This window comes from Ochotona curzoniae, unplaced genomic scaffold (genome assembly GCF_017591425.1).
Source record: "Ochotona curzoniae isolate NIBS_2020 unplaced genomic scaffold, NIBS_Ocur_1.0 contig_1976, whole genome shotgun sequence".
NCBI lineage: Eukaryota > Metazoa > Chordata > Mammalia > Lagomorpha > Ochotonidae > Ochotona > Ochotona curzoniae.
The window spans coordinates 2,062,113-2,087,672 of record NW_024465279.1 but is presented as its reverse complement, the minus strand read 5'-3'; the positions used below and the strand labels follow the sequence as shown (position 1 = coordinate 2,087,672).

General features: G+C 39.2%; 1 protein-coding gene and 1 pseudogene across 1 annotated transcript in view; one reads left to right on the top strand and one right to left on the bottom strand.

Annotated features, from left to right (window-relative positions):
* The window catches only part of LOC121149878 (disintegrin and metalloproteinase domain-containing protein 32-like), a 92,243-nt gene that overhangs the window by 47,528 nt on the left and 19,155 nt on the right, over nucleotides 1-25,560 (bottom strand). Inside the window, exons 3-9 of the mRNA XM_040970540.1 lie at nucleotides 24,868-24,929; nucleotides 20,966-21,041; nucleotides 14,138-14,214; nucleotides 12,487-12,664; nucleotides 9,920-9,985; nucleotides 4,872-4,943; nucleotides 4,520-4,686 (exon numbers count right to left, since the gene is read on the bottom strand). Coding sequence (XP_040826474.1) covers nucleotides 4,520-4,686; nucleotides 4,872-4,943; nucleotides 9,920-9,985; nucleotides 12,487-12,664; nucleotides 14,138-14,214; nucleotides 20,966-21,041; nucleotides 24,868-24,929 — 698 coding nt within the window. The remainder of the gene's footprint in view (nucleotides 1-4,519; nucleotides 4,687-4,871; nucleotides 4,944-9,919; nucleotides 9,986-12,486; nucleotides 12,665-14,137; nucleotides 14,215-20,965; nucleotides 21,042-24,867; nucleotides 24,930-25,560) is intronic.
* On the top strand, nucleotides 18,649-19,091 carry LOC121150017 (annotated as a pseudogene).

Sequence of the window (25,560 nt, the reverse complement as noted above, 5' to 3'; positions counted from 1 at the left end):
GCAACAAATGTGATACACCATATCAACACATTGAAAAAGAAAAACCATATGATCATCTCCATCAATGCAGAGAAGGCATTTGATAAGATCCAACAACACTTCATGCTGAAAGCCCTAAGCAAGAGAGGCTAAGAAGGAACATTCTGTAACACAGAGCAATTTACGACAAACCTGATGCCAGCAGCATACTAAGTGGGGAAGGATTGGAAGCTTTTTCAGTAAGATCTGAAATGACACAATGACGTCTACTCTCACCACTACTGCTCAACATAGTATTGGAAGACCTTGCCAGAGCTACTAGGCAAGAAAAGCAAACTAAAGGAAATCAATTTGGAAATAAGCAACTGAAATTATCCCTGTTTGCAGATGACATGATTCTCTACATAGGAGAACCAAAAGCTCAGTCAAGAGACTATTGGAACTCATAAGATACTTTGCCAGGGTAGCAGGATACAAAATTAATGAACACAAGTCAATGGCACTAGTGTACACAAATAATTCCATGGCTGAGAAAGAAATTGTAAGTACAATTCCCTTTAAAATAGCAGAGAGAAATCTTAAATATCTAGGGATTAATCTAACTAAATCTGAAACATCTCTATGACAAAAACATTAAAACATTAAAACTATAAAACATTAAAAAAAAAAGGAAAAAGAAGAAGACATTGAAAAATATCATGCTCCTGAATCAGCAGAATCAGCATCATCGAAATGACCATATCACCAAAAGCAATCTACAGATTCAATGCAATCCCAATCAAAATCCCAACAACATTCTTCTCAGAAAAGAAAAGAAGACACAGAAGTTCATCTGGAAACACAAGAGACCACGAATAGCCAAAGATGTCCTGAAAAATAAAAACCAAGCTGAAAGAATCACAATTCTAGACTTCAAGGCATACTATAAAGCAGTGGTCATCGAAACAGTCTGGTACTGGTACAGAAACAGAGAATAAAATCAATGGAAAAGAATAGAAACACCAGAAGGGAGCCCACACATGGATAGCCAACTATTCCTTGACAAGAAAACTGAAAACAATTCAGGTAAAAGGCCTGACCGATTCAACAAATGCTGTTGGGTCAACTGCTTAGCAGCTTGAAGCTTGCAGATGTAAGAAGCAAGACCCACACCTGTCACATTATACAAACATCTACTCTAAATGGATCGAGGACCTAAATCTACACCCACGAACTATCAAACTATTGAAGGAAAACATAGGAAGCACACTCCAAGATATAGGAACATGGAAAGACTTGTCTAAGGAAAAGACACAAAAGCACAGGCAGTCAAAGCCAAAATGAACAAACGGGACTACATCAAACTAAGAAGCTTCTGTACAGCAAAGAAAACAATCAACAAAGTGAAGAAGCAACCAACTGAATGGGAGAAAATGTTTGCACACTACACAACTGATAGGGGACCAATATCCAGGATCTATAAAGAACTTCAAAAACCCAGGCACAGAAAAAAAAAAAACTGTGAAGAACTAAGCAAACGAAATGAACAGACATTTTTCAAAAGAACAGATTCAAACAGCTGGAATGGGGGCTGCGTTCTGATCGGGATACAGTTGTAGTCTCCCCTGGCACAAGTGTAGACTGGGACAAGACACACTGGGCCGAGTCAGACTGCAAAACCATCTGGTGTCCTGGAGGACCAGGGTAGATGTGGAACGGACTAGGCTAGGTCTCAACCCCTACTGAGCCATGTATGAGCTATATGCGGGTATGGACAAGCAATGGCTGGGCTGAAACATCCAACAGCAAGAAGGGCACTTAAGAAAAGCCACTGTTCCTGCTTGGACAGGAGGTGGACTGAGTAGGGCTGGCTCATGGCCGCCCCCCCCCCGGTATGTGTGAAGCCTGGCACTAGGAGGGGTTCTGATGGAGGAGCCTGGGCAACTCCTCTGGCAGGACACAGACCCGGCAGGTAAGCGCAAGCATAGAACGGAACAGCCCAGATGAGGCCATGGAAAGTGTCCCACTGGCATATATTTGGCATGGTTCAGGGGCAGAACAGGCTGAATCAGTTCACATCATCCACTGGCAAATCTGAACACCAGAACAGAGTGTGGGTCGAGCCAGGTTGGGTCGCGACAAATGCAGTACACAACACAGAATGCCAAGGTGAGGTTGCCTGTGCCAGATGTGACCACAGTGCCCAAACAGCACACATGAGAACCAGGGAGGGAGGGGCAGAGCCTGCAGGGGAATACAGGGTGCTTCCCTTGTTGAACAGCTACTCCCACTGGAGAGCATGAGCTGGGATGGGGCAGACCAGAATAGGCAGGGTTACAACACCTGTGCGCTTCACATGGACCAGAACAGGGAAAAACCAGGCTGGGCTGATTATTCCGACTGGTGCAAACAAAATTAGAGTGGATGAGGGCTGTTTGAGCTTAGCCACAGCATCAGCTGGCAGAAGCTGGCACTGGGCCTAGTTCTGTCAAGTCAAACCACAGAACTACCTGGAGAGTGCATCATCCGGGAGTGGGAGTGGCCTGGGAGGGAAAGAGTGGGATCCTCTCTCTTGGTTGCCACCCCCCACGGAAGGCCACAAAAACTAGGACAGGGGCTGGGGTGGCTAGACAGAGACACCCAACAACATCCATGAAGGCTGGACAGTTGAGCTGGTTAGATGGAACAAGGTTTTAATACCCATTGACATGTATGTGAGCGCAAGGGGATGTGGGACAGACTGGACTAGTCTGCCACACATACTGGCAAACCAGGGTAGGGGGCAGGCCTGGTTGGGGTTATTGTGGGTCGCTCCAACTAGCCTGCAGCTCCCACTGGTTTATGCAAGGGCTGAGTATGTGCTGGGCAGAACCAGGCTGGACTACCATCACCCATTGGTTCCAGAGGAAGACAGGGATGGAAACAGAACCAACCCAGCAACTGCAATCACCAGCTGATCCGGGCAAGGGACTGTGCCAGGCCTTGTGCTTGCTAGTGCATACAAGAATCATATCCGGGAACACCTCAGACAAAGTTTCTTTGGGGATCCCCCCAATCGAGTTTCCGGACTCAGAACCCTAACCATCAAATGACAGAGGACAGAACAAGTCAATCAACCACCTCAGCTATATGTTCGCAGTGAAAATCTATGCAGAGAATCTATGATGGACTATGTCAATCAGTGGATTCTTCCATGACCCTATCATGCTTGGAGTGGTGAGAGCGGCAGCAATTCAGAACTGTTGAACTATCAAAACCACTTGAGCAAGACCCTCAGAGCATGCCCCACATGTGGGACCTGGGGTGGGTGGGAGACTGGGTGGGGCTTCTCCCTTAAAATCCCCTTTTACATCAGATGTATTAAGGAAACAATACGGAACTAATTGTCTTACCTATCTTCCTGTAGCGCTTGAACCTTTTTACCCTAATTATGTGAAGGTTGTCAAAAAATAAATTAGAAAAAAAAAAAGAAACTGTGGAACATCTCTTCCATGGAATATTACTCAGTTATTAAAAAGAATAAAATTATACTATTTACAACTAGATGGTCCCAACTAGAGACCATTATGTTCAATGTAATAAGTCAATCCCAAAAGGACAAATGCCATATATTCTAATAGAATTTCACCATCATGCAAATTGTAAGCTCAGTAACTTTTCATACTGGTTGGGTTTTGGGGGGGGTTGTTCGTTCGTTTGTTTGTTGGCTGCATCCCATGTGTTTTGATGTTTTTTATTTCCGTTTCATTTCTCCCAAATACTTTGTTTTCTCTTGTTGAATTCATCATTGGCTCACGGATTATATAGGAAGGCAACATTTTACCCAAGAGTTTTTTGTGTTTTCTTTTTGTCACCCATTTGTTGGTTCCGCAGCGGCAATTTTTTTTTCATGGTGCTGTAATGTTGTTGTTGTTGTTGCTGCTGCTGCTGTTCTAATTCACACCAGTTGTTGACCTTATTTCATGACTTCTCATTTATGGGAATGTATAGTGATAGAGTATTAGAGACTAGCATATCCAGATGTGCAATATGCATCCCTGTTTCCAAATCAAAGATGGACTCCCAATGAAACTGCTGGACTGTCTGACATTGTCTGTACCTGCAATGTCAGGGCACATTTAAATAACAGACGGATGCAATTACGACTGTTTATGAAGGAATGTACTGTTGTAACAACATGGGGAAAATCTGTCAGGGGACTGGAGTTCGACGGAGAATCCCAATCTATACAAAATTGTATACAAAATTCAAAAATATAAAGATTTAACAAAAACAAAATGAGAAACTGAATTCGAACCATAGATACATAGCATCATCCAAGTGTCCCGAGACAGCCTAATCCCTAGAAATTCCAATCTCTTTATACCAAGTTGATTTTTACATGTGAGCATTCTTTAGATTACTGGAAAACAGAAAATGACAATGAGGCTTCAATAAAGTGCATAATGAATGATCAAAACATAAATCATAACATAAAGCAGTTCTCTGTATGACATCATTATCTCATTATCACAGACCTTTTTTTTTTTAAATTCCGGGAGGACTGAAATATTATGCTTACACAAATAGATAGGCAACATCATGAAGCCTGAAGGTAAGATAGGAATGTTTCCACTTTAAAAATACATTTAGTAGTTCATCGGCCTCACCAGCTGTAGATATCTTATTGTCATCTGACCATAGATCCAATGAAGACAGCACAAGAGTAACTTTAAACTGCATAAGCATCTAGGAACAGATGAGACAAATGTAGTTAATAACTCTTCTTAGATAATCTACGAGTTGATTTTAAATTTTACTAAATCCATACTGATTACGTATAGGCAATATGACGATTCAAAAACATTACCTCAAGTTAATACAATAATCATTTTAAACCAGACTACATCAGGTATGAAAAGGGAAACACTTACTGAGTTTACTAGGCCAATAACTTCGATGATTTTATTCATTACTATCATGCTATCAGAGCCCAGGTATTCATACTGGAAAACAGAATTAATTCAATATTTACATATAATTTTTACATGATATTTATGAGATTTATTCACCATCTACCTGCCAGTTTTGCAGCCGCTTTGGAGTTCAGCCGTTCAAAATGAAACATGAGACTGTATCACTCACACAACTCTTGTGAGAATCTAAAATAGATAGCCTCTCTGAAAAACAGAGTAGCAACTACTTTCAAAACAAATTAACTTACTCTATGACCCATAAACTGCACTCCTGGGTATTTAACCCCAAAGAAGTGAAAATTTAAGTTCACATAAAATCCTGTACATGAACACCCATAGCAACTTTATTCATGCCGGGCCCAAACTGAAAACAACTCATTATGTCTTCCAATAGCTAAATAATTTTTATTTAAAAACTAGTACATTCATACCATAAAATATTGTGAGAAAAAGAAAAGAACTGAAATGCTGATATGTAGAACCTGAAAAATTGCCTCCCAAAATTTATGTTTCATGTAAAACAAATCATAAAATGACAAAAAAAAAACCACAAATGCAATTTTCATGTTTGTGAAATTAAAGAATAACACCTTAGTGGCTGCCAAAGTTCAGAACACAAAAGGAGTGGGCAGCTTGGGTGTGGCTTCGAGGTAACCAGAGAGACTTCCATGATGATAGCACGTTGGAGTCTTTGGATCGTGTTAGTGGCTACACAAGACCACCTGTGTGAAGCAAGACTAATCCCCATATACATGCACATGTGCAAACAAAAATGAGTGCAGCATACTAAAATCTAAACAAATTCAGCTTTGCAACAATGTCAAACTCCACATATCTACAGACCAATGCTTTGCACTATACTGTGCCTTCAATGTTCCATATTACGTTTAAATTATTCATAACCAAAATCATATCTAAAACTCATTTCTCTCCCCAGGTGGATGGGAGAGACATCAGCATCCTTATGTTTTTTTCTGCTTTAGTGGATAGTGTCAACCACTTTTCCATCCCACAGTTATTTTACTAGGCACCCAGTGAAAACAGAGAGGGCCTTTTTTTTTTTTTCCTATTTTGTTCACTGCCGTATCCCTAATAACTAGAATGGTATCCAGATGTTGTTTGGTAACTCTGCTAGGTACATTAACAAATTGATTTATAAGTCCTTCTAATTGCATGTCAACAGTAACTTTCAAGATTGTTCCTTTATTCTTAGGCTAACTTATTTAAAGTTTTGCATCTTGAGTACCAGAGCAGTCTCTATTACTTATTTTCTCACCATCAATCCAGCCCCTTTACAAATACCAAACTGGTCATTCTAAAATGAAAAGATAAATATCCCAAACTCTTCCCCTAAGTATTTCAACACTATTGCCTTTAGGTTAAAATCCAAATACAATTTTAATTCATTCATTCTCCCATTTCTGTATCCCTCTTTTAAGTGTGTGTATTAAACAAGCCAACACTCCTGCGGCTTCCTGATCAAAGCCTTCTCCCACACTTGGAAGAATTTTCCCACTTACCCCAGGCCTAAGCTGCCACCGATTACCATCCATTTTGTGACCCACAGCATTAACCACCCTATCTAGTGTCTGTATTTCCTATGCTCTGGCATCTTGCGGCCTTCCTGACCACCATTCTCAGGGATAGCTAATTCCAAGAGATAACAGACGTGCACCTTTCATTTACAAGGAATCAACCGAAAGTCTGCGTCCATCAGCCCTTCTATCAGGTTCTCACACTCGAGGCCACCATTGCGCTGTACTCATCATCCCAGAACCAGGTTCTACACAATGAGGGACATACCCCCTTTGCTCCAAGAGCCCAAGGAAATGATTCAAACTAGTCTATCCTGTTCCAACCAAGGGAAATCACAATGAAGTCTATTATTTTTAAAAATGTATTTATTTGACTTGAAAGAATTACAAAGAGTGAGAGATGAGATTTTCATTTTCTGTATTCTTGGAATTATTTTGCTGTTGTTTTTCTAACTCTTTCAGGTGTACAGTCATCCAATTTATCTGGTGTCTTTCTTATTTCCTAATGTAGGCACTAATTGTGGTCAATTTGCCTCTTAAAACTGCAACCCACAGATTTTGCTAAATTGTATTGAAGTCTTTGTTCATTGCAGAAATTATATTATTCTTTTTTATTTATTCTCTAATACATGTTCTTTCAGTAGCATGTTGTTCAGCTTCCAAGAATTTACCAATTTTCTGGCGATTTATGTATTTTTTTCTAATTTGCTGAGGTTGTTATGTGACCTATAATATGATTGATCCTAGAGAAAAGTCCATGCCCAGATGAATAAAAATGCATATTCAGTGCCCTTAGGAGGAAAGGGTCTGCAGATATTAATTAGGTCCATTTGTCCTATTGTGTGGGTTAGATCTGTAGCTTTCTTGCTGAGTGTCTGTCTTGTTGATCTGTGGATGTCAGTGAGGTGTTAAAATACCCAATATTGTTGCTTTTGGGTCCATTTGTCCCCTTAGGTTTATGACTAGTTGTTTCACATAGCAAGGTGCCCTGGCATTGCTGCATATACATTTATTATCATTACTTCTTGCTGAATGGATCACTTCATCATTATGTAGGGTCCATCTTCATCTATTTTAGTGCTTTTTGCATTGAAATCTATAATGTCTGATATTAGAATGTCTACACCAGCTCGTTTTTTTTCTTTCCATTGACATGAAATATCCTCTCCCATCCTTTCACTTCCATGTATCTTTGTTGCTGAGATGTGTCTCTTGTAGGCAACAGATAGATGGGTCCTGTGTTTTTATTCAGTTTGTAAATTTGTGTCTTTTGATCGATGCTTTTAAGCCATTTGTGTTCAGGGCTAATACCAACAGGTGGAGATTTGTCATTTTTGTGTTGGGTTTCTCCCTGTTTAATTCGTCTTCTTGTGATTTAAATGGGTAGATCTCCTTTGCCATTGTTCAAGGTGGTTAACGTCCTTTCTTTCTGTTTTCAGTAGTATTCGAAGGGCTGTGTCCAGTGGTGTTCGCTCCTTCTGTTTGCTGCGGAAATATTTCATTTTCAAACACAAATGAGAGCTTTGCTGGATATATCACTCTGAGTTGACAATTTTCCTGTTTTCGAATCTGGAAAATGTCACTCCATTCTCTTCTTGCCTGAAGGGTTTGCTCTGAAAAGTAAGTCGTAAAAACATGGAAGCAACCGAAATGCCCATCAGCAGAAGATTGGATAAGAAAGCTTTGGTTCATCTACTCCATGGAATACTACTCAGCTATTAAAAAAAACAAAATGCAGTTCTTTGTGGCTAAATGGGCACAACTGGAAACTATAATGCTAAGGGAAATGAGCGAATCCCAAAAGATTAGATACCACATGTTTGCCTTGATTTAACCTGTAATTTTTTTTGTTTGGTTGTTTGTTATTTTTTGAACCTGTCATTGATACTGTCTCAACCCAGATGTTTCGAAGAATGGAACTTGCATTATTTTTAACATATTGTTTACCCAATACTATGTCAATTAATTCCATAATGTTGTATATTGATACTGAGGCCTTGTTGGGGCTTTTAACTGACCGGATCTTTACTCTGTTAGACCTATCTTCAGACCAGAGAAGGTCTCCCCAAGAGGCCACTGAACTTATCTGGACAATAAGATGCTGAACTTTATGCTAGGCATGTGTTTGCAAGGAATGAATCTCAACTGAACTTGAACTATGGTTATGCAACAAGGTGGAGGAATCCACCATGGGGGGAGGGGTATGGGAGGGGAGGGGGGAATCCCCAGCGCCTATAAAACTGTACTACATAATACAATGTAAGCAACAATAAAAAAAAATAAATAAATAAAATTAACACTTCAAACTTGAAAAAAAAAAAAAGAAAAGAAAAGTAAGTCGTGAATCTAATTGGTGTTCCCCTAACTGTAATCTGGTCCTTTTTATGTGCCTGATTCAGTATCTTTGTGTCCAATCAAAGGGTGCTTGACAATGACGTGCCTGGGTGAGAATCTTTTAGGATCAAACCCGGGGTCCTCTGCCCTTCCTGTATCTGGCTTCCCCTTCTGCTTCCAATGTTCAGGAAGTTCTCATTCATCATTTCATTGAATATTTCCTATAATCCTGCCTCTCTTTCTCATGCCTTCAGGAACTCCTATAACCCCTGTACTTGGTTCATTTTAATGGTGATGTTCAATTATTGAATAGTACTTTTAGCTTTGTTCAGCTCCTCTTCCATATTTCTTATTACTGTTGTGTCCTCAAAGAAGGCATCTTCTAAGTCTGGAATTATTTCTTCTGCCTCTCTCATTCTATTGATGAAGAATTCTATTGCTTTTCTATTTTGCTCTTATTTTTATTCTTCAGTTCAAGTATTTCAATTTGACTCTTTTTATAGCTCATATTTCCGTTGTGGCATATTCCTTAATTTCCTTGATTTCTTGTCTTTTTTCTCACTATCTCTGAGGAGTTTTCTCATGATTTTTTTGGTATTCCTTATCTAGGAGTATCCTCAGTGTCTTCATTTGGTAACTCTAAGGTTGAGATAGCATTTTGTTCATTTTTGAGGGAAAGACACTAGATAAAGGGAAAAAAAAAACTTCCAGAAACAATACTGACAATTTTTTGTAATCTATCAAATAGCTATAATCTCTTTTTTCCTAATAAAAATTTTATACAGTTTACTTTTCATGCCATCCTCCAAGATAGCACTTCAAAATCTAATGAATTCCACTTAACCACATATTCTTATTTTTAGCATTAACATATCAGGTTACACGAAGTCATAAGAATGTAAAGGATCAGAAAAATTTCACCTCATTCTGTAAGGCTGTCATGCAAAGATCTAAAATAAAACATTTATGATGACACTAGTGTAATAGTAAATATGTGATTTTTCAGCTAGCACAATTTTACCCTATCTTTCCTATGTCATGCAGCTAAAAAGTTCAAAATCGTTCAGCTTGTCTTAAGCTCTAAATAATCATATAATGGTACTAACTATTTAAAGAAAGAGAAAGCAAAGCACATACCAAAGCTTTGTCCACCACAATGTGTATGTCTAGATAAAGAGGAAATACTTTTTCTGGTAATGCTGGCTAGAAAAAAAAAAAAAAACAAAAGCAGTGTATAATCATGAAACCCTTCAGCATTCGTGAATTCTGAATTCCTTATCAAGGCTGTTACTATAGCATTTACCAAACTATTTTTGCAATTGATCAATACCAGTGTAGATGCTTTAACTTGTGGGCAATGGACTCTCGTAATGATAATGCTGGTTATGAAGTCAAACACGTCACCCAGTGGAGCTAGAGCTTCCAGATATATTGTAAAAACAGAAGAAAACACCTTGCACCTATAGCCACCTATCCTAGTTACATACAAAAGGTGATTCAACAAATTACTTAGGTGTTGAAGTTTTTTTAAAAAACGGTTACTTTTTTCTTAGCCTTATTCTTTACAATACAGTTTGCACTGCATCCCATTGAGAGCTGAGTCTGTTTCTCCTTGCTCTCATCTGGACTGAGCTTTGTAAAGTGACTCAATAAATTCAAAGGAAGTGGTCTTCATCCATTTGTAGTCTGAAATATTTTCCATACCACCAACTCCTGCTCCTGGAATCCCTTATTGTAAACAATTGGTCAATCCAAAATGTAAGAAATAAAGTGATCAATGTTATCTCCATTTCCGCAGTGGTTTGCATGTATGTGTACACAGTGGTCCTGGACTCTCCCACCTACTCTGTTTCCCACGGTCATCTCAGTGGCATCCACAAAGCATGTTGGTCCATACTGCTAGTGGGACTTGTTGGTCCCCAGAGACAGTGAAATCAAATTTATTATGAGAGAATTAGAGGTGTGTGTTTTCACCCATCTACTCAACAGATTTTCTTTTTACCCTGCACTTTGGAACTTTCACAGGATTGGAGCGAACTTGAATATGGTGTTTACAAAAAGCATTTAAAGGCGATTATACTAGCTGAAATTACATTTCACAAAAGGGACACGTAGTGAGCACAGAAAGAAACCCAAGGAAAAAACACACTGGGAATGGGATGGGTGTGGGGTAAAGGCTTTGACATCCCCCGACATATTCTGGGAGTTCTAGAAAGCCATATGCATGCCAGCGCTGGACACATGGTCAGAAAAGGCTGGGAACATACTGATTTTTCACCTCTGGTTAAGCTTTAGGCACTGTACAATCAGGAAGCAAGGTCAAGACAGGATCGTGAACAACATTGAGAAGTGGGCCAAGTATTACAAGTCACAGTCAATTTATAAAAACTAGGAGGAATTTTTGTTTTCAGCTCCATTAGTTAGGATAATCTGTGCCACATTACCAGATGACAACAAACTAAACAATAGTCTTTACACAATAGCATTTATAAAAGTCACTAAGCAAATAAAATGAAGCCATAAAAGGCAGGATCAGCAACAACAAACATGCAAGGGGGTTGCTTCAAAATCACCACCATTAAAATACTCAATTCCCAACTTCCTTTCATTAACACTTTTTTTATATATATTTGAATGTGAGAGTTACAAAATGAGAGAAAGGGAAAGAGGTCTTTCATTCCCTGATTCATTCCCCAAAACCAGGAGCCAAAAATTTCATTCAGGACTCCCACATGGGTAGCAGAGGTCCAACCAACTGGGGTATCTTCTGCTGCTTTGCCCAAGCCATTACCAGGGAGCCGTGGAGCAGTAGACACACCAACCAGCAGTATGGGATGCCAGTGTGGCAAGCAGTCGCTTTACCTGGTACGCCACAAGACTAGCCCAGAAATATCCAATTTTCAACAACAAAAATAACTGCAGTGTGAAAAGAAACAAATATGGCTCATTATCCTTCCCCAAAAAAATTAGGAAACTGTTTTAAAATAGATCTGATATTGCATTTAGTAGACAAATACAGTAAAATATCTTTTAAATATGCTCAAAGAACTGCGCAGTCATGAGAGAAAAACTAAAAGAACCGGGATAGCGCTGCCTAACCAGATGGAAAACATCCATGAAAACATAAAAATTGCACAATGCAAATTATGCTGCTGGAAACTATCATTAAAATGAAATTTTTTTTATTAAGTAAGTTGCTGTAGGAGGGAATAGCTAAGGAATGGGAGAAAGATGAGGAGCGGGGGCAGCCTCACAGACGTGTGTTCCTGGGCAAACTCCCAGAAAGAACTATGAATGTAATACGTGCCTCTGGGCTGTTCTGGTCTGTGTGGGACAAGGCAGCTCAGCTCCTTTCCTCCCACACAGAGGATGGACCACTTATGGACTGTAATTATTGCCTCTATTGAACAGTGTCAAGTAATAAAGAGACAACAGTAAGAAACAGAGGGCTCTTTAAGTTTAAACATTAGTCATTGATTTTTCAGAAAACAATAATGTTAACAAAATAAGAACCAAAACAAGGCAAGCCATAATGCAAGTGATAAATCTGTTGCAAAAAGAAAAAGTTGATGTCTGATTCCAAGGAAATTGCATTCGCAAAGAAAGCATGGTTACTACAGCCACAAATAGCTATTAAATTTACATTTTAAATGAACAGAACCAATAAGAGCATTGAAGATATTAATAAAGTATACACAACTCACTTTTTTATCTATATATATGATGGAGTCCATCAGGTGATTTTCTGCACTTTTGGTATCATTGTTAAAACTTGAAAGTTGCTTGTTATCATTCCCTAATTTATACAGAAGATGGTGAAATTGAACTGCAGATTCCAGAGGCTCAATCCCATAAGAAATGTTTTCAAATTGCAGTAGCCCTCTGTAACATTAAGCAAAAAAAAAGAGTGCTTGTAATCATATCTATATTATGAATCTTTGACAAAATCCCAAAGGCAAAAAAGACACAGAATATTTTGAGTCCGCTATTTTGACCCAAACTCTGTCTTAGAGATGACTCCGAAGAGACAAAATATTTCTGAATCCACAACACCAACTTTCTATTTCATCTTTTTATGGCTATAAAAGCATCAAAAATGACCAAATCAAGTATGATGTTACAACAAATTACTTAGTCATGTGTCAGATGCCCCACTGTACAGTCATCAAGCAGCTCCCATTTTCCAAGTGAACAACTTCATTAAATCTATAGTAAGTGGAACTCTTGATTTCTCTTTAGTTTGCAATGTTTTTAAAAAAATTTTTAAATAACAAAATATACACCATTAGAAACTGTGCTGATCAAAACAGAATCTAGCAGTACTTGTAGATGACATTAATTTTATTAGAAACATGTTTCTAATAGGAAAGTAAAGTACATTCTAAAGAGTAAAAAAAAATTGTAGAACTCTTCTTTACTGGATATAGATAATAATTCAAATCATTACTTCTCCCTCCTGAAAAAAAAAACTAATCTCAGCTCCAAGTGTCAGAGCTTCGAATGAGAAGTGCTGTAGAAAACCTATGGAACCAGGGCTCCTGTCCATACTTGTATGAGACTGTGGTCATTCTGTGTCTTACCGTGTGGTCATTTTACGTTGGATGTTAAGGTTAGTGGTAAGACTGCAATTATAGGGTGCATTGAAATCATGTTTTTTGGCAAAATTTTAAAAAGAAGAGAGGAAGGAGAGAGATGAAGTGAGACACGGGAAGGGAAGGAAATATGTTTATCTTCTAAGAATTGTACCTATAGAATACATGAAATCCATAAAATAAAAAAAGAGCTCCTGCACTACAAAACAAAGGTGGATAACTCTCTAACAGAATAGAAAACTCTCGGTGCACCAAGAAGGAAACAATAATTTATGTAGAGTCCATGAGGATGAAATTTAAAAATATATGAGTTATAACTGTTATTATATAATCCTAATCTGCTTCATCCCTCTGAAGATGACTGGGGGGGGGGGGGAAGTCATGTTGCTCTTACATCTCCAAGCAATACTTGACGTGATAACATGATAGGGATAATAAATACTCGTTGTTGAAAAAAAAAACTATCCTAAATTTAGCTTCTCCAACTTATTGCAAGCAAGCCTCTCCAGCTGCCATTTTTGCACTAAATACAAAACAGACAAACAAGGGGAAAACGGAATCTAACCTTTCATCAAGTTAGCAATGTCTCTGGTCAGTGAAGAACCTGAGAAGAAATGATACAGGAGGAAGATGGAAGAGCAGGGTGCCATGGAATGATCTCACTGTAACGGCGCTCAATACAAACACCAAGTGTTCTCTAGTCAAACATCCTAACTACGTTGTTCTGAAGTCCAAGACAGAAAACAAAAAAAAAAAAAATCACCTGAGTCCAGAGCACGTGCTGAGTGTGGCGATGGAATTTGGGTGCCCTTCGATATATCCTTGATAGTAGCAGTGAGGCTAGCAAAGAAAGAACCTGATTATTTATGAACCAAAACAAACAAACAACATTCTAAGGTTCTCAACTTCTCTATTTAATTGAACCTTCAGAATATTTTTCACAAGCTGGCTACCTGGGTTCACAATAGCATGAAAGACAGTGGAAGAAAAAATCTTCAGGTGTTTACCATTTAACTATACTAACTGTTCCTTTTAGATTCTTTATGATCTGTTTCCAAAATGTTAACTCATGTTTCAGATAACGCGATTTTCACGTTTATATAGGCGAATTTTATGCATTATATATGTGTATTTATTTATATATGCGTAATTCGTCAATTAGGAGGTAAAGATTGCGAACCTTAAATGTAGTAAGCAGACTGCCGTGGCCAATGTCATTGATATTAGCTGAGGTGGAACCTTACGGACCACACTGACTCGGGGTCAAGCACGGAGCAGTAACTAGGGGAATAGAATACACACATACCCACCATAGCGGAGGAAAGCATCTCTTTTTCCCCCATTGCCCGACAATGCCACCTAGCAGCCATCAGGGAGACAGCACTCCATCACACCCTTACGCATGCACACGGAACTACGGATTTTAGCAGAGGCCACTGACTTTAAGTCAAGCATGGAAGCTTGGTGGCAGGCTGGTCAGGCACCCAGTTAGACTGTAAGGCAGAGCACACGTAGGCGGCTGGTTCTGGGAACCTATCTGTTGTCTCCAGCTAAGCAGCAGGCCTGGGGAGGGGCGGAGTGAAGCTGCTGGACTCCATGGACTGTGGCCATTGTGTGACAGCACGATAGGGTGTGGCATGTAGCTGGATTTCCAAGCAATCACTGTCTCGGACATCAGAGACTCAAAGACCCCCAGAGGAGCATCATTGCAAGACTCTGTGTTCACACTGAGGACATCACACATCCTCTGTGGGGTCACGTGCTGGCAAGGGGTGAAGGTTGTGTCAGCTGTGGGTTTATCAGATTGAAGGAGAGCAGGTGGTGCTATGATTACATCAAGCACACATGATCATTCACACCTGCCTTCTGTCAACAGAGATCTACCATTCCCAACTTGGGCGCCACCATAGACTCTCACCCAACACTTGAGGCTGAACAGAGCTCACACTCGGAACACACCCACAGATGCCCATTAAGGGAGCAGACAGACCGCTAAATCACAGAGACACAGTTCAAAAACAACAGCCATCAGAGGAGAAAACAAACAAGTGTTTCCACAAGTGCCTATAAATGTAGAATACAGAAAGCAATGGAGAAGATAACATGACCCCCACATAGGAACGCAACAGCACTTCGATATTAGAGCATAAAGAATATATTTATGAAATCTCTAAAGGTTAAAAACTAAAAAAAATCATAAAAATACTCAAAAATACACAGAAGCAAATTAATGAGATAAAGAAGTGCATACACTAAATGAATGAGTAACTTTTGCCAAGAGATCAGGAATTTCAAGAGAAATAAAAGTGAAACATTAGAAATGGACGACTGAATGTGTCCAATATGAACTATAGTGGAAGCGTCAACAACAGACTTGGCGAGGCAGAAGAAAGAGGACCAGACATAGCCGGATGGCACAGAACATTTCAGGTTAGGACAGAAAAACCACAGCTCTCCAACCATTGATTCTAAAGACTCATCATTGTACATGTAGACAGGAAAAGAAAACTTACTCTCAGAAGTTGAAAAAGTCTTTATGGTAATGGCTAGTGGTGGAAATCATATCTTTTGGTTTCAGGCAATGACCTGGGCTAAAAGCAAACACTCCAGTGGGTGGAACATGTCTGCTCTAAATTCATGCCAGCCGAGGCTCAAGGCTGACAGTTTTGGAAAGCAGGGACCCCAGTGCGAGCTTCTGCGCTGTGTACTTCACATCATTCTCTCCTAACTGCTTCTCTCCACCTGACTTGACCCCGGGTGTTCCAGTCCTGCCACCCTTCCACTGCAGCAGGGCTTCTCTCTGCAACGCAGACCCCACAGAGTGGGGGGGCACGTGAGCCTCCAGCTTTGCCCACGATCTAATGCTGGCAGGAAATGCTCTGCCCATAGCTAACACACCTCTCTGGCTAGGATTTGGCTAAGCTCATTGTGGTGGCAGGAGGCACTTTAAGGCATGGATAACTAATCATGGTAATCTGATTAAACGGTGATTACCTTTCGTCTGATAGGAAAAAAAATTTTTAATCAGAAAAGGCTACACCAAGGTTGCTGCTTGTTGCTGTCACAATACGGCTTCCCAGTTCAAAAATTGCACTTTTGTATTGCAAGTTCTATGTGTCTGATGTTAAACACTGCTGCTAATCATTCAAAACATGCACGTGATACAACAAAAGCAATGTTAACAGGAAGGTCATCACAGGTAGTGATTGGTGCCCACGCCAAGCAATCAGAAAGTCATCAAATAAGTGATGCATCAACACTTCAAGGATTTAGAAAAACAAGCACAGCAGGAAGAAACAAATAATTAAAATTTAAAATCAACAAAACTGAAACCAAAATAAATAAAAGATGCAACAGATCAATGAAATTAACAGCTGGCTGTTGTTTTATTTTTTTATTTTATTTTTTTGTAGTTACATAAAGACAATAATTTGGCATATGGAGCAAGATGGGAGAATAGGGTAAGGACACCGTTCAAGCAAATGAAGAAGAAAGAGCCAAGCAGAAGGAGAGATGAAGCAGTCCCAGCTACCAGGCCATGAACATGGGGAAGCAGCAGAAATAGCAGCGTGCTGCTACAGTGCACAAAGTCCCAGCAATAATCAGAGCTGCACCATCAGACAGGCAGAAGCGGGGGTCACCAGGAGAACAGGAGACAAATCACGCCACAGAATAGGGAGTCACAGTGATTTCTTTAAAGTCCATCACAAACCAAACCACAGCAGACAGGTGTGGGAGCGGAGTGAAGTTCACCACCCCAAGTGCCATGGTGGGCACCATTGTGAGTACTCCACAAAACCACTGGGTTTTAGGGCATGCACTGTGCTGGGGCAGACCCCACCTCCACTCAACACATTTCGCTGGTCCCACCAGGAAAATAATTCTGATTGGACACCCCACAAAATCCATTCAAATTAGGTTCAAGTTGCTCCCATACATAGCACATCAAAATCAAGCTCTCTCTGGTTGATCATTTTTTAAAAGATGCAGAAAAGTACATGCAAGAAACATTAAATAACTCTTACAGGACCATCAATGAGACTCATAGGTGAATTTTCAGAGGACACCCTACAGACCAGAAGAGAATGAAATGACATATTCCACATGCTAAAAGAAAAAAAAAATGCCAGCACAAAATAATATGCCCAGCAAAGCTCTCATTTGTATTTTAAAATGAAGTTAAAAAAAATGTCCACAGCAAACAAAAACTGAAAGACCTCACCTCTTCCTGACCAGCCTTACAAATGTTGCTTAAATATGTGCTACTGATTGCCAATTCAAAAACAAAAGTGGAGAACATCTCAATAAAACCACACACACACAAAAAAAAAAAAAAACCCTAAATCAAACCATGAGAAACCCATTGCTAAAGTGATAGGGTCAAAACACTCCCTTCTCTATGTTAACACCGAATACAAATGGCTTAAACTCATCAAACAAAAGACATAGATCAGCAGACTGGGTCAAAAAAACAAAACCTGTCCATCTGATACCTGCAAGAAACACACTTCCCCTCCAAAGATACACAGAAACTGGAAGTGAAAGGATGAAAAAAGGTATTCTAGGCTAATGGAAAGGAAAAAATGAGCTGGTCTAGCCTTTCTAATATCAGATAACACAGATTTAAACATGAAAAGAGACAAAGAAAGCCAATAATGATCAAGGGATCCATTCAGCAAGAACAAATAAGATAACATACATGCACCAAATGCCAGGGCATAGCTACATGAACCAAATACTAACAGATTTAAAGGAAGGCTATTCATAATGAAGGCTAGCATACCCCAAGAGAAGATACATTGCAGGGGCATCTGTATTCCCGAATAAAAAGAGGAACACCAGTGAAACAGTTAAGAGACTATTGGAACTCAGAGTAGGACAAACTTATAGGACATAAAATAACCACACACAAAAGCAATAGCTTTTTTATACACAATGTCATAGCTGAGAAAGAATTCGAGATATCAGTCTCACTCACAAAGCACTGCAAAAAAGTTAAATATCTCAGAATAAGGTTAACCAAAGATGTGTGAGATCTCTACAATGAAAATCACAAAACATTAAACAAAGAGCAAGCAGAAGGCACGCTGATGATGTAATACTCTTCCATGTTCGTGAACTGGCAGAATCCGTAGCATCAAAGCGTCCACACTACCAAAAGTAATATACAGATTCAGTGTGATCCCAATCAAAACACTGACTATATTCCTCTCACATCAGAAAAAAAAAAAAACAATGAGGCTACAACTCACATGGAAATACAAAAGCCCTAAGATGGCGGCCACCATGAGGAAGGCAGCCTCAGAATATGTCAAAGTTATTTTTGAAGATCAACAAAAGATAAATAAACTTGCACCGAATACGAGTAGAATCACAGAGCTAAAAGAAGAAATAGAAGTAAAAAGGGAACAACTCCAAAATTCAGAAGATGCTTCCGATGAAATCTTGCTTACAAATGACAACCGCTTATTGATTCCTTCTCGAAATTGGTGATGTTTTCATCACCCACTCACAAAACGCAGCAAATGTTAGAAGAGGCAAAGGGAAACTTGCAAGAAAAAAGAATCCAGAGTGGAATCAATTCATCGAGTGTTAGCAGATCTGAAAGTTCCACACCGTCTACGGCCATACCACCCTGACCATGCCCGATCTCGTCTGAAAGTTCCATACATGCAAAAGTTGGGAGCCACATAAACCCTGAAGCTGACAAAAGTTAAACATTTCATAAGGCCTTTTTTAGTTTGCTTAACAAACTTAAATATTGTTTAAAATAATAATTCCCCTTCCTCAAATGACATGGAAAGTTTCTCTTTTAAAATTTTTCATTTCATTTATTTAATGGAAACTTGCCTATTTTCACATGTCTTGCTAGTTTATTTTATACTTTTAAAAGGAGACAGTATTCATCTATGGTATTTTGCATAACAACTATAAAGTCTGGGGGACTTTATATTTTTAAAATCAGCTAAGCAAAAAAAAAAGGCAAAACCTGAGTTACCACACAATACCAGACTTAAACACGTACTATAAGAAAGTTAGAATCAAACCAATGTGCTACTGGCACAAAATTAGACACGTAGACCAATAGAGGAAGATAGAAACCTCAGAAATTAATGCGTGTGTCTACAATCAAGCAATCTTTGGCAAACCCCCTAGAATCAAACCCTGGAGAAAGAACAGTCTCTTCAACAAATAGCTCTGCGAAATCTGCTCTGTGCTTACAGAAGTGTGAAGCAAAACCCCTACCAGGCACCTTCCCCAGAGGCCAATCTAAAACCAATCAAGGATTTCAATCCATGATTTAATGTCATCAGATTACTATAGGGAAACACAAAGGAAACTCTGCAAGACATTGTCTGATGCAAAGCTCCAAGCAATAAAGACAACAAGGTTTGTATCAAGCTCAAACACCTTGGCACTGCAATGGTAAGCCATCAACAAAGTGAAGAGACAACCAACAGAATGGGAGAACACAATTGCAAAATGTACAACTGAGAGAGGATTAACATTCAGGATCTATAAAGAGCTCAAGAAACTCAAAAGCAACAAAACAATCCAGTTAAAAAACGACCAGAGGACACAAACTGGTAATTTTTACAAAATAAAATACAAATGGTCAAGAAACACAAAAATAGTGAAGATAATTAGCCATACAAACGCAAATAAAAATCACAGTGATGTTTCCCTCAGCCAAGATAAAATGGCCATGATCCCAAAACAATAAACACTCATGAAGACAGAAGGAAAATGATGCCCGATCCACCCTTGATGTGAGTGTAAACTGGTACAACCCTTGTGGAAGATACTGTGGACAGTCCTCAGAAACCTGAACATACACCTGCCATCCCACTGTTGGGAAATCTACCTAACTAAAATGAAGGGAAAAAACACATCCAAGAACCGTTTGACCCCCATGTTTACCACAGCTCAGTTCACAATCGCTAATATATGGAACCAACCTAGATGTTTATAAATTGACAACTGGATCAGAAAATGTGGTGTATATACACAATGAAATGTTATTCAGCCATAAAAAAAATAATAATGCAATCCTGTCTTATGCAACAAAATGCATGCAACTGGAAGCCATTGTGATTACTGAAATAAGTCATTTTCAAAACCACAAACATCATATGCTTATGCAGACATGTCGCAGTTGAGATAGAACACCTAGGAATGAAACATATTGGAATGTACAGGTGAGTTGGACTGTACAGCGAGATATGATTGCTCTGTTTATCCCTTGTTTATACTGAGATAAAAGTGGGAACTGGGATCTACCTACTTTAAACTATTTCCAAGATAAGATTTATGGCTGATTTGGCCTGTAAATTTAGAATAGATTTTAAACATATATATATTCATTTAATCCATAAAATATAAATAAGTAGATAGGACCTATATTCTAGACATTGTGAAAGATGCTAAGTCAATCTAGATTGTCTTTTCGCTTAAGATCTTAAAAAGCCTACTAATTCATCCATGTACTCCTTAAACATACGTTTAGTGAGAGCAGATATACCAGCAACATATCCGTTCATCATGTTTACATTTTTCATACAATTCTATAAAAACACAATACAAGTCTTACCTGAATATCTGAAGAAAGAGCACTCACAGATCCTTGACTATACAGATAAACCATAAAATCGTCTGCTAAAAAATATCTAAATATAAGAAACAGAGCATGTTATGAATTGTTCTCTCGGAAACATATAAACAATCAATAAATTGACAAACTCAGATCAAATCTGACTCATTCTGTGCTTGCAAATAGTTTCATTGGAGCAAAGGCATAGCCATGGATTTATATGTTGACTCTGGCTTATTTTCAGCTGCAACAGCAGAGGTAAGTCTTTTTGACAGAGGCCAATATGACATTCAAAGCCTAAAATATTTATTCTATGGGTCTTTGGGGAAAGCATTTAGTAACCCTTGAATAAAAGCAGTTTTTCCATTCCATGCACATTTAAGTTTTATCCAATTACACATTTATTACAATAAAGCAAACTTTCCTAACTTAATGGACTCTCTAAAGAAAACCAGATTAGCCTGAAGTACCAGAAGAAAAAGAGCTTTAAAATTCAGACACATCCTGGGCAAAGGACTCAAAGTTCTCTGATGCTTCAACGTAAATCCTACAGCTGTGTCATTGTAGTACTTTCATAATAAAGTGAAAAAGCATTGCATAAGGCTCAGACTCATTTTCACACACACTTCCTTCATCCTCTATGTTCTCATTTATTCCCATTACTCAATTATAGCTTGTTTTCTCTTGCACCTTTGACATTCAGCCCGACCTCAACAGATTGATTCAGTTCACTTTTGTGACTTAATTTATGTCTAGTATAAAAAGATACTTCTGCAGTATATTTTTATCAAATCATTAAAATTCAGTACATAGGTGATGAAAGGCACTTCAGTGTAGAGATGAGTTTTGTGATATTATTTTAAAGGTGTGTTTACTTACTTTGAAAGAGTTACAGAAGGAATTGGAGAGACTGGGAGAGGGAGAAATCTTCCAGCCATTCACCTATTCCCCCAAATGGCCACAGTAGCCAGGTTCCTATGTAGTGGCCGGGGCCCCAACAGCCATGCCCTCGTCCATTGCTTTTTCATGCAATTAGCAGGGAGCTGGGTTGGAATTGAAGTAGCTGGAACATGAACTTGCATCCAATAAATGATTACTACTTTCTTCAGTGACTTTAACTCATTTGTCAAAAAATCAGGCAAGATTCAAAACCAGTGAGACCTCAGTGTTCTCACACGGTCAAAGCGACCGACTGCAGAGATCATGGCAGCTTTCTCTCACCTTGTCCTGGAACACAGCAATCCCCAGCTCTGTGCCAATCCAGTGTTCGTGGAAGTCACTGGAGGCCAGCAGCTGGTGGTGCATCTCTGTCTTGTCCTCGCCTTTCGACAAGGCGTGTGCTCTGTCCATTCTGCACTAGAAATGTCGCTCGATCATCCTCTGGGAGCATGGGGCTTTCTCTGTCCTTCCAGTGTGTTTCTGTGGCTGAGGTCAATGTTCGGCCTCTCGCTATTGAGCCTTCTTGAGCATCTAAGGCATATTCTGAATTTAAGCAATGTGATACCTCCAGCTTTCTTCTTTATGGCTAACGATTCATTTGGGTATTTAAGACCTTTGGCACATCCACATTAATTTCAGGATTAATTTCTTATGAAAAATATACTTCACATTTTGGTAGCATACATCAAATCTGTAGACCCACGCTGAGTAGAAGGAGCAAGTTAGAAATATTAGTTCTGCAAGCCATGAAAATGAAGTGCCTTTTATTTATTTGTTTTGCATCTTCTTCCAGTTCTTTCGTCCGGGCTTTGTAGCTTTCTGATTTCACCTCTTGGATCCATTTATGGGGGATGGGGGTGAGTGGTCTCACCTGTATTCCATGTGAGAAATCAGGGCTTGATGCCCAGTTCCTGACTTCAGCTTCCTGCTAAGGCAGGCAGCAGCGATGCCTCAAGGAACTGGTTTCCTGCCACCATGTGGAGATCTGGATTCAGTTCTTGGATCCTGGCTCTGGCATGACCCAGTCCCTGTCATTGAAGAAATGTGGGGGAGGGCTGTCTCCCTCCTTCCCTTCCTCCATCTGTATGTATATAGCAAATTTTTAAGTTGTATCCCTACATATCTTACATTTATTTTGTGCATAGTTGGCAAGTTTCTTAATTTCTTTTCAGATTTTTCTGTATTAAAAATCTGTAGTATTCCGCATTTGTTGAGTTTTATTTTTTGATCATACCAGGATTCTGAAATCCACACCTCTCTCCCATGTCTCTATATTAAATCAGCTATCAACTGGACATTATCCCTGGCTGTCCCATGAGCACATCTGTACAGCTTTCTCCCACAGAGAAATCCTATTTTCTCTGATTGAGGTCTGGCCCCCTTGTATGTCTGACTAAATTCCTTCTAGTACTGTATCAAATCATTTTTGAAACACATTCTTTTTTTCTGTCACAGAAATGTAACTTAGGAGGAAAAAAATCTCTACTTTTATACCATCATAGTTCTGCTTCTCATTGTTTCTATTCTAAGTTATTTGCAACAATTTCTTAATAGCCATTGGCTTATCACGCTAATCACATAGGTAACAAAACAACATACCCATGCCTCATCAATATCTCAAACTCCACTTCATTTCTTAGCACTGTTAGTAGGGCTGATGAAATGCTCAAATGCAATGTGGGTCCTCTCATTTTCCCTCCTAAACTCTTAAGTTTTGAAGCTGTGCTCTACCATGTTCTCCTTCTCTTTAAAAGATAACTCCTTGTTTGTTCGAATTCTTTGCATCTTATGCAGTTAATCACTTTAGCCACCCCTTTCATTTCTCTCTTTAGAAAACTTTACCATAAGTGGGGTGGTGCAAGGACTCCAAAGGCTAATACTGTAGCCACTCTGTAGCATCAGCATACAGTATCAATTCCTGGCTGCTCCCACTTCCAATCCAGCTCCCCAGTTATGAACTAGGATAGTAACAGAGGTTGGCTCAAGTCGTTGGCCCCCTGCACCCACGCGGGCAGACCTGAAGAAGCTCCTGGTTTCCTGGTTTCTGGACTCAGGTCAACTCAGCTGTGAGCACTTGGTGAGTGAACTAGTGAATAGAAGTTCTCTCTCTCTCTTTCTCTCTCTCTGTCTCCCACTCTCCACCCCATTTCCTCCCTGTGATCCTTGTAATCCTGCCTTCCAAATTATAAATAGATCTTTAAGAAAAAACCTTCCCCACAATCAAAAAGCTTCCTTTTTTCCTTCATTAAAAAGTTTTTTCTTCATTCCTGGCCATCGCTGTGGATTTTTTTTAACGCATTATTTTAAGCCTCCTCTTTCTCCTTTCTCTGCCCAGTAATTCTGAAGTTCTCTTTTTCTTTTTTCAATATTTACTACCTCCCTAACACTGTCTCTCCCTAACACCATACATTTGAGTTCCACTTTCAAAATTGAACTGAGATCTCCTCTTGAATGTCACAAATTAGTTCCAAGCCAGCATTTCTCATCTAGGTTTTTGACAAAGAACTAAGCTTTGTGCACACACACACACACACACACACACACACACACACACACACCTAGTATTATTTTCTATAAACTATTCACCAGCCATCCCATAGTGCAAAATCTGCTGTATTAAAGCTCTTATTCTATACCTTCATGATGGCACCACCTCTCTGATGAAACGCAAGTGACGGAACAAGCCACAGACTTACGTATCATGATATTGTACCCCTGGTATATAGCTCCTGCTGGTCCAGCCAACTTAGCATCATGCAGCTGAGTCATCAGGAAGCGGGTGCTAATCTTCATGTTTATAATCTCCAATTGCAAAACACTAGTTGAGGCAGTGGGCAAAATTTTCATGAAGTCACCAAGGAGGAACTACTTGTTAGTAACAGCTGCATCGTGTTTCATGCTCCTTCTTATGAGTAAACAGATTCATAAAAACAAAATCTGGAGCCAGTGAATAAAACAGTTACCTTTGCTTGAGGTTCACAGTGTACAGTGTCTCGTCAATTGGAATTATGTAGGATATCTGTCCCTAGGGAATCCAAAACAATGCAGAGTGAAAACAAACTTTAGAAAGAAACAAATCAATAATTTATATTAACTCCTCCAAATAATTATTAGAAAGTCTCAAGATTTCTGTCTACTTTGGATTTCTAAATCTGCAACAAAGTAGTGTCAAACTTTTATATCTGTTCATTATAGCCTTCATCCATGCTCTGTTCACAAAGCAAACTAGTGTGGGGAACCCTCAGGAAAGATTAAACCACATGCCAATGCCTCTTTAGGTGGGATCCTTGGAATAATGAGACAGTCTACATCAATGAAACTGTATCAGTCAGAAAAAAATACGTATGTTCTCCGATGCTCTTTTCCCAAGTTTTGTGGCAAACTTCATCTTTCCAGAGAAGCTTACTAAGTAAAATTCGGTATTTGACTCCATCATTACAATGTTCGAGTCAGTACAAGCATGACAGCAGATTGGGATACCTGTAGGTGAGTAAACCTGAATGATGAGAGTCCATCATTCCACACAAAGGAAACATGTGAGAAGCTTGAGTAGGAGCACCGCTGCAAAGAAAAATTACTCGAAGCAAATGAAACTAAAGGAGCACAAATAAGAAAACACAGAAAAACCTATGCGCTGTGGGGTCTGTGAAGCCAGC